Source organism: Galeopterus variegatus, unplaced genomic scaffold (assembly GCF_000696425.1).
Source record: "Galeopterus variegatus unplaced genomic scaffold, G_variegatus-3.0.2 Scaffold178, whole genome shotgun sequence".
Taxonomy (NCBI): Eukaryota; Metazoa; Chordata; class Mammalia; order Dermoptera; family Cynocephalidae; genus Galeopterus; species Galeopterus variegatus.
In genome coordinates this window covers 161,811-179,906 of record NW_007726289.1, presented here as the reverse complement: position 1 = coordinate 179,906, position 18,096 = coordinate 161,811, and the positions used below count along the sequence as shown (strand labels likewise).

Sequence of the window (18,096 nt, the reverse complement as noted above, 5' to 3'; positions counted from 1 at the left end):
CACAATAACCATGGTTGCCACAAAAGCGGCTAGATGCCACAACCACCACACAGATGGTCCGCCACCACTGTAGTGCATTCACACAAGGAGAGTCACCAGCAGAGAGAAAGAAAAGAAGAGGATGTCTCTTTCCACAAAACTCATTTCAAAGTGACAAAAGAAGCATCTGCTCTATGATAATATTGGGGGACCTGATCACATCTCTCAGCATTGGACAGATCATCTAGGCAACAAATTAACAGAGTAACCATTATTCTTTCAGAAGGAGGAGAGAAGAAATCTAGGGCAATTAGAGGGGGGAGGGGGAGGGAATGGGGGAAGGGGAGAGATTGGACAAGGGATATAGAGAATAATTATGATTTGTAACAATATATATGCTAGTAATATTGATTTAATCAACATATCTCAATGTTCAACCCCCAAAATATGTATAATCGATTTTGATTCAATAAATAAAATAAACTAAAAAAAAGACACTATTAATAGAGTAAAAAGGCAGCACACAGAATAGGAGAAAACATTTGCAAATTATATATCTGATAAAGGATTAATACCCAGAATATAGAGAGAACTGAAACTTAAAAAAAAAAAAAAAAAAACAGTGGAAGTCTTTGTACATAATATTGCTGAAAGACATTAAAGACACAAAAATTAGAAAGATATCCTGTGTTCATGGCTTGGAAGAATTAATATTGTTAAGATGTCCATGGGCCGGCCCAGTGGCGCACTGCTATAGTGTGCCGCTTGGGAAGTGCGGCGGCGCTCCCACCGAGGGTTCGGATCCCACATACAGACCGGTTCCCGCTCACTGGCTGAGTGAGGCGCGGGAGCAACACCGAGGGCTGTGATCCCGTTGCCAGTCCTGGTCCGGTACGGGGGCGACACTGAGGGTTGCGATCCGTTGCCGGACACAGAAAAAAACAAAAAAAAAAAAAAAAAAAGATGTCCATATTACCTAAAGTGATCTACATATTCAATGCAATCCCTATCAAAATCCCCAATTTTTCTTTTTTTGCAGACATTGAAGAATTTATCCCAAAATTCATATATAATTTCAAAGGACCCTGAATAGCCAAAACAATTGTGAAAAAGAACCAAGTTTGAAGTCTCACACTTCTTGATTTTGAAACTTACTACAAAGCTACAGTAATCAAAACAGTGTGGTACTGGCATAAAGACCAATAGGAGGAATAGACTAGAGAGCCCAGAAGTAAACTCTTGCATATATGGTCAAATAATTTCCAGCAAGGGTGCCAAGACCATTGAATGGGGAAGGGACAGTCTTTCCAACATATTGTGCTGGGAAAACTGGATATCCACTTGCAAAAAAATGGAGCTGGACTCTTGCTTTCCACTGTGTACAAAAATGAACTCAAAGTGGGTCAAAGAGTTAAACATAACAGCTAAAACTATAAATCTCTTAGAAGAAAACATAGGGGAAAAGCTTCAGGACATTATATTTGGCAATGTTTTCTTAGATATGACACCAAAAGCAAAGGCAACAAAATAAAAAATGGATAAACTAAACTTCATAAAATTAAAAATGTTGGTGCATCAAAGGATACTATCAACACAGTGAAAAGGCAACCTACAGAATGGGAGAAAATATTTGCAAATCTGATAAGAGATTAATAGAACTCCTATAACTCAACAAAGAAAAAAACAAACACCCCAATTCAAAAATGGACAAAGGATTGAAATAGACATTTCTCCAAAGAAGATATACAAATGGTGATTAAGTATGTCAAAGGATGCTCAGCATCACTAACCATTAGGGATATGCAAATAAATGAAAACCACAATGAGATGCCACTTCACACCCTTAAGATGGCTATTATCAAAAAAAAAAAAAAGAAGAAGAAAAAAAGAAAAGAAAATAGCAGTTGTTGGTCAGGATGTGGAGAAATTAGAACACTTGTATACTACTGGTAGGAACATAAAATGGTAAAACAGTGCAGCCACTATGGAAACTGTATGGCAGTTCCTCAGAAAATTCAAAATAGAACTATCATATGATCCAGCAATCTCATTTCTGGGTATGTGTTCAGGAACTGAAAGCAGGGACTCTAAAGATATTTGTACATTCATAATAGCCAAATAGTGGAAGCAACCCAAGTATCTACTGATGAATGAATGGATAAACAAAATGTGGTATATACATACAACGGAATATTAATCAGACTTTAAAAGTAAGGAAATTCTAACATATGTGAGAACATGAATGAAACTTGAAGGCATTATGTTAAGTGAAATAAACCAGACACAAAAAGACAAATACTGTATGATTCCACTTACATGACGTACATATAGAAGTCAAACTCATGGAGAAAGAAAATAGAATGGTGGTTGCGAGGAGCTGGGGGAGGCGAGAACAGGCAATTATTGTTTAATGGGCACAGAGTTTCAGTTTGGGGTGATAAAAAAAGTTCTGGAGATGGATAGTAGTGGATGAACAACAATGTGAATGCACTTAATGCCCTGAACTGTACACTTAAAAATGATTAAAATGGTAGAATTTACCATCATAAAGAAAAATTAGCTGCAAATGTCTTTTGGCGGTTGCAGGAAAATGGCAGAGCTGTAAAAATGCTTGAAAATAATGTACATGTAAACCTAGGAGAAAATGAGATATTGCAGGATTTCTCACTTTTAGCAAAATTCACAAAACTGAATGTATTTAGATTATTCTGTACCAAATAGTCCATGGCTGATTGATCCAAGATTTAGACATACATTCATTAAAGACAATTATCAATGGTTATTTTGAAACTCAAGTTTTGCATTCGTGCTTTTTCTAGATGCAAAGTGGCCAGGCCTGATAAACTTTTGTAACAAATAGTTGGCAAGCAAATAAAAATCTGTTATTCAGCAGTGAGGATCTATTTTTCTTCCCTCCTCTACTCCACAAAGTGTTAAAAGTCCTAGACCAGGAGCAGTTGCCCTATAACAAAAGAAATAAGTAATTTGTAGCAGGTGGTTCTAATTGTGCCCATCAAACCTGTCACTCAAGTGTGCAGAAGAGTGGAAAATCAATTAGCAACTACAAGCTTGGGTACTGAAGAGTGACAGGAGTTTCTTAACTCAAACAGGAAATCAGAAATGGAAGAAAATGATTACCATGGCTGCTAGTGGATGCTCCCGGGTCTGAGAAGACTTTTCATCTACTGCCCAACCTTCTCAGACAAAAGATGCTATTGGAGAATGTGCCAACATGTATTGTGGCTCAAAGAGCAGTATAGTGTAGACCCTTGTTTTATCTCTCATAGGGTTGAATGAATACAAATCAAGAGCCTGGGCCCTTCCTTTCCTCAACTCGCAAGTCCAGAGTTGTCGTCACTGCTTTGGATGTAGACATGTTTGTGGGGTAGTATACATATATGTTAACTGACGCAGAGAGATGCCTCAGTGCGGGTCACATGTGGTCCTCGGGGGCCTGGTTAGAATGCCAGCACGAGGCAACCTGGATGGGCCTCAGAGGCTGAGATTGGGATAAAAACAAACTTACCTATGCCATGGTTCTGCTTTAGAGTTGGACCGGACATGCAAGAGTGGGGCTACTGACTACAGTTTATCCAAGAAAAAATTTAAGGTATTCACACATACTCTTGTATCCAGTTTTGGGGAAATAAAACAGATTTTTTTCCAGATACTTTCTGTCATTTGTATGAGGTCCCAAATAGTTTGTAGAATATGAAGTATTTTGAACTTAGATTTCTGCCTTAGCTCGGGTCATTTTGGCACCATGGGCTATCTATGACATTACTTTGAGTTTATCCATGTACTGTGCTACGCCATCTTCATTTATGTGTCTGTCTTCTATGCCTTCAGCTGCTGGGCTGCACAAGGCACCAGACAAGTACATGATGCCTTTTATTTCATTGGTACAGCATGCCAGTGTTGAATATTGTCCCTCTCACAAAATATGTATTCAATAAATAATTTTCTAATAAACTCTTGGCTATTAATTTTTTCTATGGCCAAGATAACATATGAAAGGTAATTAATATAATGCAAGATATGTGACAGGCACTCAGTGATATTAAACAAAAGGAAAGAGAAAAAAAATAAGACATAAAAAACAGGTGAAAAAATTATACTTATTTTCTTCAGTGAAAAACATAATTTAATTACAATGAACAAAACAGCATAGTTTCATTGGTCAGGCTCCTGTAATTTCCAATGACTCACTGGACTTGGGGTCTTCCAACCCAAGGTGCTCTTGGAACCTTTTGGGTGGGTTAGCAAACTGAGGGGATAAAGGCTTCCTTCTGCCTGGTAGCTATCCCTGGGAAGGAGAAAGGTAGAACTAAAAACAGCACTGCGATACCTCAAAGGTAGTGCTATACCGAAGGAGGCAATTTAGTTTGCCAAATCCTATTCGTGTATGTGTGTGTGTGTGTGTGTGTGTGTGTGCATGCCCATGTGCTCATGCATTCCTATGCATTGTCTGGAAGAAAGACTAGGAAAGAAGGCAGGAGAGTAAGAAGGTGGGAGGAGGAAGGAAATAGTGGCAGTTTTGAATGTTGACTTCCAACCTGGGGAGAGCAAAGTAAGTATGCTACTCCTCTACAAATTAGACTTACATGTGAGGGTCTCTAGATAAACCATAGCACTAGTTGTCCTATTTCCTGATTCAGTGGATATTTTTAAAGGCAATATCCTAGGCAAAAAAGCAAGTGACTTACTTGGCAGGAGTAGTTTCCTTGCAACCACTGAAGAGTTCTACCTCGCTTCTGTCTTCAGCATGGAGGAGTCAGACCTCAGCCCTCACTGACCTCCTGGCATTGATAGTGACATGAGGTCACCTTTGTTGTTGGTACTTTTATCCCCTTTTATTACACATCTGTAGCATGCTGCAAACTGTATGGAGTGTAAAAAGGGCACAGTCTCTCTGACAGCATCAGAAAGACACGTGTGCTCAGAGAAGTCTCAATCTAAATAAAATAGACCTAAGAAGCAATGGTGAAGTATTTGAATACACTTCACATTTTAGATACGCTTTCTTTTCTGCTAAAAAGAAAAAACCATACAACTCATACACATTACATTTAAAAAAAACTTAATTTTTAAATAACATGGTTTTTTTTCCATTACAAGCAATTAGAAGATAAAATCTAAACATAACTGTGTATATTAGCAAAACTCAATGATTTATAAATCTTTTTTTTTTTTCCCCCTTTTTTCATGTCTGGCAACGGATCGCAACCCTCAGTGTCGCGCCCGTACCGGACCGGGACTGGCAACGGGATCGCAACCCTCGGTGCTGCGCCCGCACCTCGCTCAGCCAGTGAGCGGCTGGTCTGTATGTGAGATCCGAACCCTCGGCGGGAGCGCCGCCGCGCTCCCAAGCGGCGCACTGTAGCAGTGCGCCACCTGGCCGGCCCTATAAATCTTTATAGAAAGTAAAAGTCACCTTAAATTTTACTACTTGTTACTCAAAAAAATCAACTTTGGAATAACATAGTATGATTTAAATTCATCTCAATAAGTAATTTAAATAATATAATATTCCAATGTACAGCATGCTTTAGATTTTGACAAGTAATGATTATAGCTAGATTTTACCATTCGGAGAGCCCTCATATCAAAGCACAGTCACGTTTCTGTTAGAAGTTTTTATTTACCTGTTTGTAATGGTTACAAGTGCAGGAGGACAGTAGTAGCCACTGGAAGCGTGGTCAAAGCTTCGAAGGACTGTGTCAATTTTGTAACAGAATCCACCATGTCTCTCCCATCCCTTAAAAATGGAAAAGGGAAATTAAGGACATAATCTGATACAGTTAAACACCAAAAGATTTTTTTTTTTTGCATATTCTTATTTACTACTTATGTAACTTTCTTCTCTTACTCCCTAAAAACTCTTTGAATTTTTGTCTTGATAGCTTTAAATTTATTCTATCTGGTATGTGGGATCCGAACCCTCGGGCGGGAGCACCGCCGCGCTTCCCAAGCGGCGCACTATCCAGTGCGCCACCGGGCCGGCCGAGAATTTCATACAAATTTCATACAGAGAGTAGAATTAAGAGTGTTGGCTCTGGAGTCCGAACACATGAGTTTGAATCCTGGTTCCACCACCATGTGTCCTTATTTAATTTTCTAATATTCTCATCTATAAAATGGGGATGATAATAGTATCCACAGGGTTGTTCTGAGACTCAAAGGCAGACGGTGCAGACAGAGATCTTAGAATTGAACTGGGGACTCAGTATGAGCAAAGAGGACATATGTATTTAGGTAATACTGCAGACTTTTTTCAACTGTTTTTCATATTGATTACTTCATGTTATCCCACTGAGATTCACTGAGATTAGATATTTGGATAAAGTCAACAATTAGTGGATCAGCCAGGCCTAGAACCCAATTCTGGCGCGATTCAGGATAGTCTTGGTTGGATCACAGTGATTCCAAATATAGAATGGCCAAAATATATGCTATATGTGTATTTTTTTTTGGTAAAGATTATTCCTAAATTAGCTGACTGTCCTTTTCAGGAGGAAGAAAGCAAGCTTTGTCCCTCAGACAAAAATGACAAATGTGTAGCTCTATGGCTCAGCCCTGCGAGCAAAGAAAGGTGGCTCTTATTCTTTAAAATCACACAGTACAGAAGACATACATTCATTAGTCTTCTATATTTTGCCTGAGTTATTGTAGTTCTTTCTCTTCCAATATTATAAAATCACATCACTCATATCTATTTTTACTTATTCACCAGTTTAAAAATACACTTCATTTTATGCCATGCCAATACTCGCCAGCTTTTGATCAGATATAAAATGATTCCTAGTATATTTCTTGAAAAGGTCTTGGCCTTGCAGTAAATTAAAGAAAACTTCCTTTAGAAATCAGCTACTTTAGTTTGAAACATATTAAATGAGGTGTGGATCGCAGGCGCTCCTGATCCAGCCATGAAGGGTCTGCTCTGAACCCACATCCTTTTATTTCTACGCCCGCCTTCTCTGTGGGGGTAACTGACAGCTCCAGACAGAGCCCCTTTGTGGACCACTCTGGGACAGGGGCAGGGAGGTTAGACTGCTTTTGTACTTGGAAGGACAGGTAGACGGGGCCGACAATTTGACCTTTCTAACAACACAGTATTCCTTTTTCATTATTAGTGTTTAGATCATAAGCTGCTTAGCAAAACAAAACATCCAAGAACTGAACAGGCACAAGAAAAGGGAAGGAATGAAAGATGTGGTATAGTAATAACCAGAAATACAGACTCGTTACTTACTACAAGCCTTTGTCCAGATAATGAAAGTGGAAAGGGTAATTAATTGATTGTATCGATTAACCATTTGTATACTAGGTGCCATTTCATTTTTAAGGGAAAGGATGATGATGACTGCTGTGGTCAAATGTTGCCCCAAAAAGTTCATGTACTGGAAACTTAATCTTCATTGTAATGGTGTTTAGAGGGTGGGAAATCCAATTATGGTGTTTGAAAGGTGGGGCCTTCAAGAGATGAATAGATTGTGAAGACTGTGCCCTTGTGAATGGATTGATTCATTCATGTAGTAATGGGCGTGGCTCTGATGGCTTTATAAGGAGAACAAGTGAGAAGATTAGCTCACTCTTGCTCAGTCCATTCTCACCATGTGATACCCTGGTCACCATGGGACACTGTGGAGAGTTCCCACCAAGGAGAAGGGCCTCACTGGATGTGTTCACTGGACCTTGGACTTCCCAGCCTCCAAAACTGTAAGAAATAGATTTCATTCCTTTATAAATTACCCAGTTTCAGGTATTCTGTTATAAGCAACAGAAAATGGACTAATACAATGACAACACTGAAGCAATTGCTCATATTGTCCAATCCCAAAAATGTGACTCAGAGGAAAACCCTGTTTTTTTGCTTTGAAATTATCAAGACTGATTTTACAAGTTGATTTTGCAAGTGCAGACTGTTTAGAGAATTGCATTGAAGCAACTGTCTAAAAGAAAGGAAACTTTCGAAACCATATTCATAAACTGATATGTAATAAAATTAACAGGGATTTCCCCATAAAGCTAGAGAAATGGCTCTGAACTCAGAATTTTTAAATACTTGTAATGCTGGCTGGAAAAGAGAAGGAGTGAGCAAAAGTCTCAATAGAACATAAGTTTTATTTCTGCTGTGTAAGAAGTTAATTGTCCTTTCAACAAAAACAAAACATGTTAAGCTGCCTTGAAATCCACAATAAGACAAACTTTCCCCCCAATATTTCTGGTCAAGTAGACATGAGGTCAGCGACAGCTATTAATTAATTCAGGAATTGTAATCATTAGATAAAATGGTGACATGTTAGTGATAGCATCTGTGTTATGAATAGAGTGTGAAGAGCAGTTCATATGTTTTACATGTTGATTAAGGACCAAAATGCAGTTTCTGGAGAGATGGGTCATTGTTTAGTTGGAACATAAATAATTGAATTAGAAGAGAAAATAATTAAAGCAGAATTACATAAAAACCAGGTCTGGGAAATTTTTTGAGACTCATACAGTATAGAAATTTCCAATGAGAGAAAAAGAGAGAGAGAGAGAAGCAGACAGAGAGAGAGAGAACACATGAGCGCATGTGCTGAGGACACTGATACGTAGATTTTATGTAACTTTGCTCCAGGGTATTGAATGTATTTCAAGAAATTTAAAGCAGATCATAAACTACCTTTTAAGTTTAAACAAAAGTATTAAGTACTTTTTATTGCTTAAAGTATATAAAATACTTTGTTACTTAAAATACTAAAGTATTTTTGTTATCCCTTTCCCAAATAGTAAATATATTGCAAAATGTATACTTCTCTCCATTACTGTATTGTATTCAAATATTGAAGTCTAAGAAAGATGTAGAGGAAGGTAAGACTCCGGGTGTGTTATTTTTCTCTCTGACATAGTTTTTCTATGTATGAGACCGGGCATCACGGGACAGTCATTGTTTGTGCAGCGGGTACAACAGGATCATTTACATTTTTTACCTCAAAAGAAAAATAGTCTCAGGTCTAAGAGGATAGCGAGACAATGACCTTGGGCTGTAAATCCTCTGCCTGATAATTGTTTGGTTTGTAAAGAGTAGCTCAAGCTCAGAAAAAACAGAGGAGGAAAGGAAGGAAGGAAGGGAGGGAGAGAGGAAGAGAGGAAGAGGACTGAGATTCAGTTTAAATCGATGGCAGGAACAGTGTTCTAGTTATGAAGTCGCTGTAACCTAAATCACACTATTAGCAGCACTTACCTCTTGACATCCTGATCCACTGTCAGAAAGGACATGGCCTGGTTTTTCACAAATGTAGAAAAGTGTTTCTTCACAATTTTTAACTCTCCAGTGTCCCTCCTGAGGAGAAAAATGTTACAGGTGAATGAATGAATATACTCTATGCTGATGGGCAACACCAATTATTTGAATAAAAATACGATTAATAATAAGTGTTTCTGGATGAGTGTAATGTCTCAGGCTCACAGAAAGGGTTGACTGATACTCTCTCTACAGGTGGGAGGCCCCATGCTCTCTCCAGCATGTAACAGATCCAAGGTGTGCAGTCTTGATTTGGGTGGGCAGGCGCGAGGGAGCAACTTGTGTTTCTTGATGGTTGCCATGTGCCAGGCTTAATGCCCAGTGATCTTCATATATTATCTCATTATTCCTCTGAGGTGGGGGTTATTATTCCCATTTTAAAGGTTTGGTTTAATGTTTTGTACTAGTTCGTCTCATTCAGTAGTCTGGCCGGACCTGAGAACTTGCATTTCTAGCACGTTGTCGGGTGATGTTGTTGCTACTGGTCTGGGGCCCACGCATTGGGAACCGCTTGGATGCAGCCATCCCCTGACCAAGTGAGAACGCTGCTTCCTCTCTTTAACTACTTCCAACTGTTATATTGAATGCTTTGCTGCTGTCATGTATAAGCCTAAAAATGCCTGAAAGCTACCATGACTTACTGTAATAAAATTTTCATAGCTAAAATCCATGTTTGGCCCCCTCCTTCCTTCTTCATCACCAATTCTTCAGAGCACCACCCCATTTCCTCTCTGTATGATAGGCAGATAGATACCTTCATGCATTCTCCTAATTCTGCTGAAGGCTACTCTCAGATCCTTTGCTGATAATGATATATTAACTCCCAACAGATTAAAATTTTATCCTCCCAAAGGATGTTTTATTTTAACACAAATCAGAACCTTAGGGTTAAACTACACAATTCAAATTTTAGGTGGTATGTTAGGCATCCAGAATTTTAGGGGAATATGGGGCCCTTCCATGACCCTCAGAAAAATACCATGTCTGTGGCTGACACCTTCAGGTGTAGGAGGAGCCCTGCACCCCTCGTGCTATGGGTTGAATTGTCCCCCTCAAAGATTCATGAATTAATCCTCCCAAAACAGTGTTGAGGGTGGGAAATCCTGTTATGGTAATTGAAAGGTGGGGCCATTAAGAAGTGATTAGATTGTGAGGACCATGCCCTAGTGAATGGATTGATCCATTCATGCAGTAATAAATGGATGGTTTCATGGGTGTGGTTCTGACGGCTTTATAAAGAGAGTGAGTGAACAGGTTAGCTCTCTCTCTTGCTCAGCCATTTTGCCATGTGGTACCCTGTGTCACTACAGAGTCACACCAACAAAGCCCTCACCAGATGTGCTCCCTGGACATTGGACTTCCCAGCATCTGAAGCTGTAAGAAATAAATTCTATTTCCTTATAAATTACCCAGTTTCAGGTATTCGGTTATAAGCAACAGAAATGAACTAATACTCCTCCCCCACAGAGTTTTCCAGCAAACCATCCAGTTATAGGGTTGGGTCACTCATTCTGCAGTTACTTAATAACTGTTGGATGGATGAACAAATAAATAATTTCCTATGCTCTCATATTCAAATTTAGGTGTCAGCCATGATTAGGTAACTTGTTAATTATAATAAGTATATTCATATTGTGTTCTACTTCATGGAAATAAGTGTTAATTTTCATATACCTACTATTTAAGGGGCTACTAAGCTGCCAAAAAAGGGGTCACAAAATATCACACTTACAGCAGCATTGTCCTGACCCATCCAATAATATGAATACTTACCTCTGCGCTCTTAAAAGTAATCCCTGTTCAGAGGCTGGCTAGTTAGCTCACTTGGTTAAAGTGTGATGCTGATAATATCAAGGTCAAGGGTTTTGATCCCCAAACTGGCCAGCCACCAAAAAAAACCAACAACAAAAGAGCTCAATTAAAAAAAAAAAACCTTGCCCAAACGTTGGTTCCTGTTCTGTAAACACGGTAAATAAAATACCCTTTTCTGTCCATAAGAAATGAAAGTTATCTTAATTTTATCAAAATCAATGAGGCAATAAAGCATCAAATTCTTAGAATAAACTGCAGTGGGTTTCAGCAGAGCTAGACACAAGACAAACATTTAGAGAGGTCATTGTTTCTTCCTCCTCAAATCTGACTCAGAGACACTGCCTTAGCATATATAATTGTAAATGCACAAGTCCACGTCAGCCTTAAAAGATAAAACAAAGGAACATGTCACAAAAGTAAGTGCTTAGAAATTTTCCATGTTTGGTTGGCACAATCACTTTGTCAAGCTACTTAAGTAGCATTTAATGAACTGCTTCTTGGGGGACCTCGACATGGTATTCTGGTGGGTGGAAAGAATGAGGATGCCTACCAAGTCCCAGTAACCTCCTAAAACTCAGCCAGTGCATTCAGCAGCAGATCAAGGAGATTCAGCCTGTTTTAAACATAAAATAAACCATTCAAATGGCTTGGGGTTAAACTAATTCTATAATTGGATGTTTTAGATAAATGGGAGACTAGAACACAGGGATAAGTGTGATGTTCAGGCCATTGGGACCACTTCGTTCATGTGAGGAAAGAAGCAAGATTTGCCATTGATTCACAGTTTTCAGAGATTACACATACTGTTTAAATCCTTTTATATTAGCAAGATAATGGAGCTGAAAAACCATCGCACTCCAGAGTACCTTGTGACTTCGGTTCTTCGCTCTTCTTCACTGTGGCCGTCAAGGGCACCACCATCCACCAAAACGGTGGCCGCTCAAGCCACACACCTGCTTCTCTCTCACCCCCGTATCTAATTGAGCAACAAATCCTTCCTCCAAATCATTCCTGAATCTGTCCACTTCTCTTCATAGTCACTACCCTAATTCAGCCCTGGAGTAGCCTCCACACTGGCTTTTCTGCTTCCATTTTATCCCTCTCCAACCCATTCTCTGTGCAGCAGTCACAGTTACTTTTTAAAATGTAAAGCAGATCTCTGTCTCCTTGAAGCACACTCGTGGTTCCTCTACCACGCCCTACCGGCCTGCCATCTGGGCATCCCTCCCGCTTCATCTCCTACCACCTCCTCCCCACTGGTATCCTTTGTAGTCATTAAACATGGCAAGCTTAGTTGCCTTTGGGCCTTTGCACTTGCTGCCCTCTGCCTGGAATGTTCCTCCCCCTGTTCTTCGAGAGTTTTTTGTTCTGCTTTGTTTTTCTTTAAGTCTCTGCTCAAATGTCACCTCTTCAGAGAGGCCTTCTGTGACTGTCCTGTCTGAGGTAGCTGCCCCAACCCAAGCTTCTCCCTTTTATGTCACCTATTTCCTTGGAGCAATCACTACGACTATAATTACCATTTTTTTTTTTTTAATATCCTTGTTTACTGTCCAGCAGGAAAGCCCCATGAGGAGCAGGGACTGTGCCTATCTTGGTCTCTGCCACAGCCCAAGTTCCTGGTGCAGGTGGCCCTCAATACAAGTCCAGCAAAGTGAGCACTGAACAAATCAACCAACTTACAGATTGTTCTGCTGAGACACATAGCTGGCTTCTATTTGGAAAAATGTGGGGTTCAAGTCTGTGCCAATTAGTAAAGATGACAGAGGAGCCATTAGACCATTCAAAGGAAACTGGAATTTTATTGCTGCTCAAACCAATCCATGTTTCTGATGCATTTTCTGTAAGAGATAAATATAAATTACTTAAAAGATGCTATTATTTGCAAAAGACATAACACACTGGGATTATTACCAAAATATACACTTTCCATGTTGTTTTTCGTTATTTCTGCATGTGATGAAACACTTAGTTTAAGCCTCGGTGTAAAATACTTGTTTAAACATTTTTCCCCCACAATATGTAGATCTGCCCAATACAGGTCTTATAAGGGAGGCAGAGCATGAACTAAAGCCAGTGTATGGATAAAGCTTAAGCACATGAGATTCCTGGGACTATGTGTAAAGTAGATCTAAAATGTCTGGTTTTGCTTCTGCCTAGAGAAAGGAAAAATAGATAGTTCTACTGGATTATGAAAAGGGCACATGAAAAACAAGCTTTTTTTTTTCCCTTTTTTCGTGTCCGGCAACGGATCGCAACCCTCAGTGTCACGCCCGTACCGGACTGGGACCAGCAACGGGATCGCAGCCCTCGGTGTTGCACCCGCACCTCGTTCAGCCAGTGAGCGGGAACCGGTCTGTATATGGGATCCAAACCCTCAGCGGGAGCGCCGCCGTGCTCTCAAGTGGCGCACTGTAGCAGTGCACCACCGGGCCGGCCCGAAAAACAAACTTTTAACGATAGTCTAATTTTAAGATATATTTTCTCTCGCCTTCTTTTTCAAATTTTTTTTTTTTGCTGCTGAAGAAAAAGGAGCAGAAGCTCTTAAAGGCATTGAAAGGCAAACAATGGGGCTGCTGGAAATGTTACTAAAGCTTGACAGCCTAGGTAGGGTGAAAAGACCCTAAGTGGCTGAGAGAGATGTTAAACAACCCTTGTTGAGATAAAGGCAGCTGTAAGGCTGTTTTAATCTCAAACACAAAGGATTAGGAAAAATGACAGAGGGATTTATGTTGTCACCCCAAACTAAAACCTAACATCGAAAAGGTCATGAAAGTAGAGTTTGGGGATTTTTTTTTCCTTTTTAAAAATTGAAAAGTCAAGTCAGTGATTTTAATGTTTTTCAGCAGAATTCTATGTCAAATACATGACACAGGGAGAAGCAGACCTGCCCTGATGAACCAAAGCTGGGTGAAGGCCCAGGAGCCCAGAACTCCTGAACACAGCACACAGTCTGGAAACCACCACGCCCAACATTTTATCCATTTACATTGGCTAAAATTGTTGAATCCAATTATTAGCACACCACTGCTATATAGTAGCCATAAAGTTAAATTACAGGTTTAGGGGTTTTTTTTTAGAAGTTTTAGGAAATGACCTTTGCCCCTTAAAAAAATTAAAAACCCACCTAATGTATTTGGCATATGTGAAGATGTTACAAAGTTTCTAAGCATGTATTTCATAAAAATCCAATGAATTTGCACTCCCAGATAGTAATTAGAAACTTTAAATATATGTGCTGCAAATAATCACTTTTAAATAGCTTTAGTTTCATTTTCAGCTTCATTAATAAAAGAAGTTACTACATTATATTTCATACCTCTTAAATCAAAGGCAGCTGGCACTCACCATCTCCAAGGAGGGTCACAAGAAACTCCACTTCTGCTAATGAAGCTATGTCTATTAATGCACTATTATCAGACTGGCAAGAATGCAAAGCCTCATTCCAGGTCTTTTCTTCTTTCTGAAGTTTGTAGCAATTACGATTATAGGGATTCCAGCCAGACTCACAGTGGGTAGCATGGTATCTCCAAGCATCTATTTCTTTTTGAACCAACAATAAACAATGTCATTTTCCACAAGTATTTTAACATTACTTTTTATTCTTTATGTAAATTGCCATCAATATGATTACTTTAAAAATGTGAAAAACAGAAACATATGAAATGACATATAAATCATGGAATTCTCGATCTTCAGAGTTGAGAAGGGTCTAATCTGTGATGTATATCTTGACAGAGGATTGAGTGAATCTCAGAGCTTCATTTTCCAGATGAGGCATCTAAGGTACAAAGAAGTAAGGAGAGTAGGGACACCATCCCCTCCCACACAGGGATAGCCAAAGCAACAAATACACAACTACATTTTGATGCAGGTAGCTGAAGGGGAGTGCTGGAGTATATCCAGGGAGTAGCAGAAACCCTGTGGAGCACAGCAACTCAGGGTGGCTACACAGAGAATAGAAGGAAACACCTCACCTCCACCACCCTGTCTCCCAGTTGGGATCAGCTTGGAACCAGAGCTACTTCACTTTGCTGGGAAAGTGTGAGCAAGAAGACCCCAGCAGCCCCCATCATCACCTCGGACACCTACGGTCCTCATCACTGGGAACTCCTGCAGTCTTCAACAGGTACTAAGCCCAGCCAAGGGAGCTGCCTATTGTCCACATGGCTGCGCTCGCTCCACAGAAGAAGCCAATGCTCTGCCCTGCCCACCGTGGTCTGTGCAGCTGCTGTGCTATACCATCTTAGAAAAAGAAGCACTGATGGAGTGTGTCCTGGGGGTAAGTAGCCACCACACTTTTCCAACCCTGATGCTTTGTCACTACAGCACCACCCTGCCTGATGGCCTGCCATCCCCAAGCCGAGCTGCTGCTACACCCCATACCATGAGGCCAAGCTGCTATAGAGCCCCTTCTCCCACCCTCTGAGTTGCTGCTGCTTTTGCTCCCCAGGGCTGAGCTGGCTTGTTGCCCTGCCCCCTGGGGAATCCCTGCCTTGGCTGCCCATAGCAGTCATGCCCTTGGCACCTGAGCTGAAGCAGCACCCCACCTCCTGAAGAAATGGTACCACGGCGGCCCAGAACAGTCACGTTCCCAGCACCTGATCTGAGCAGCACCCTGTGTAAAGGGGAATTGGTGCTGTGGCCGAGCTGAACCGCCACAACTCCCAGGGCTGAGCTGATGTGGCACCCCATGTCCCAGGGAAACAGAGCACTGGCTGAGCTGGGACACTCTGCCCTCCAGGCTGAACAATGGTAACACCCTGCTTCCCTGAAACTGGATTAGCTACCAGAGCCTGAGCTCCTGAGGCACCCCACCTCCTAAGGAGTGGAGTTGTTGCTACACTGCTCCTCGTCACCTGGGTCCAAGCCATACCTACACTCTGCCATGCCTGGGTCCTTGCTCCTGCTGCACTGGTCCTCACAGAGCCTGGAATACGGCAATGTCCTACTGTCCCAGCATTCACAGTTACCACGATGTGGTTCCTCACCCCCAGGGCCTGAGTTGCCACTATGCCCTTTTAGCTCTGGTTTCCAAATTACAGCTGTGCCCATATTTCTGGGGCCAAACCTGTGGAGCACCCCTTCTTCTATGGAGCTGTGCCAGTGCTGTGCCCTGCCTCCCAGCATCAGAGCCACAGCTAAAACCCAGCCCCCTGTACCCAGGCTGCTGGAGCGTGCCTCAGAGTAAAAAACCCCACCTTTGTGGGCAATCTGCATCCACAGTGCCTTGGAAAGTAAATCAGTGTCCCAAGTCCCAGATGCCACAGTGGGTCTGCAAGACCCTAAGCCCAGGACCTTGGTTCCTAAGTTGCTCTGAGAATCCGTGTCCTGGAACCCAGTACCACTGCAGCTGCCTTTGTGCCAATTCAGACCCAATACCAAGAGGAGTCCCCTCATTTAAGATTCACCATTGTGGGAAAACTAGTACAGGAGGACCCCAAAAGCCTTTGACACTGAAGACTCTAACAGTACATGCTACCACTGCTGGTGCCACAAACTCCTACAGCCTGGGGGACTTAGGCACCCACAGTCATTGTGGGTTGGTGTTGATTGCATCTAAAGAAACTGCATGGAGGCTATATAACTGCATCTACTCAGAACCAGAGCCACTGCACCCTTCCCAACTGGCACCCTAAGACCCATCTGCAGGTGAAAGTCTTTTCCTATTAAAGCCACTTTATAAAGTTTGGAAGAAGTGACTATTCCACCAGTGTTCAGACATTAACACAGGGACACAACGAACATGGAAAAGCAAGGAAACATGACCAAAGGAACACAATAATTCTCTAAGAACTGACCCCAAAGAAAAGGAAATATACAAATTGCTTGAAATGAAATTCAAAATAATAATCTTAAGAAAATGCAGTGAGATACAAGAGAATACAGGTAGAAAAATGAAATCAGGAAAACAATTCATGATCTGAATGAGAAACTGAACAAACAGATAAATATAAAAAAAGACCCAAAGAGAAACCTTGGAGCTGAAGAATTCAATGAATGAAATAAAAAACACAATAGAGAGCTTCAACAGCAGACTAGACTAAGCAGAAGAAAGAATCTGTGTACTTGAAGAGAAGTCTTTTGAAATTACCTAGTCAGAGAAAAAGGAAAGAAAGAAAAAAATGAAAAAGAGTAAAGACAACCTATAGGACATATGGGACACTGTTAAGTGAATAAAGTTTCACATTATGGGAGTTTCAGGAGAAGACACACAGAAAGGAAGAGAAAGTTTACTTAATGAAATAATTGTGGAAAATTTTCCATGTCTTAGGAGAGATATGAACATCCAGATCCATGAAGCTTAAAGGTCCCCAAACAGATTCAACCCAAAGAGGTCTTCACTGAGGCACATTATAATCAAACTATCAAAAGTCAAAGACAAAGACAGAATTTTAAAAGTAGCAATAGAAAAGTGTCAAGTAACATATAAGGGAATCCTTATTATACTATCAGTGAACTTCTCAGCAGAATCTTGCAGGATGAGGAATTGTGGGATGATGGTGAACCAGAGATACTCAGGGCACGTTCTTCCTGCAGAAGACCAGAGCAGGCCCACTGCTACCACCACTAAAGTCACTGGCACCATCATCTGAACCCAGGACTGTTGCCCACCTTCCCACAGAGAGGTTCATCCACTCCTCACCTCTGCCATCTGCAGCGTGGCCACTGCTGCTGCTGCAACCACACCCCCCTGCTGCATGCAACATGGCCCAGGATGCTACCACCACCAAAGCCACCAGCAGCTGCCCATGCATTGCAGGTTCCCCCATCCTGTGCAGCTGCCACAACAGGCACTCCTGCTGTGTGTGGGCCCTCCATGCAGCCATTGTACCAGGCTCCCGGGCTGCAAGTGTGCCCTCCCCCATGCAACTCTGATCCAGGCTCCCTGGCTGTGGGTGGGGCCCCCTGCAGAGCTGCTGTTCCAGCTAACCAACCATACATGGCACCCCCTGTGCAGCTGCTGCTTCAGGCTCCCCAGCTGCATGTAGGCCCCTCTCCCATGCAGTTGCTGCTCCAGG

General features: G+C 41.3%; 1 protein-coding gene across 1 annotated transcript in view; it reads right to left on the bottom strand.

The window, feature by feature from the left end:
• PLA2R1 (phospholipase A2 receptor 1, 180kDa) overlaps window positions 1–18,096 on the bottom strand; it is a 150,187-nt gene that overhangs the window by 57,498 nt on the left and 74,593 nt on the right. The window contains exons 8-11 of the mRNA XM_008563962.1: window positions 14,423–14,617; window positions 12,758–12,915; window positions 9,206–9,304; window positions 5,625–5,737 (exon numbers count right to left, since the gene is read on the bottom strand). Coding sequence (XP_008562184.1) covers window positions 5,625–5,737; window positions 9,206–9,304; window positions 12,758–12,915; window positions 14,423–14,617 — 565 coding nt within the window. The remainder of the gene's footprint in view (window positions 1–5,624; window positions 5,738–9,205; window positions 9,305–12,757; window positions 12,916–14,422; window positions 14,618–18,096) is intronic.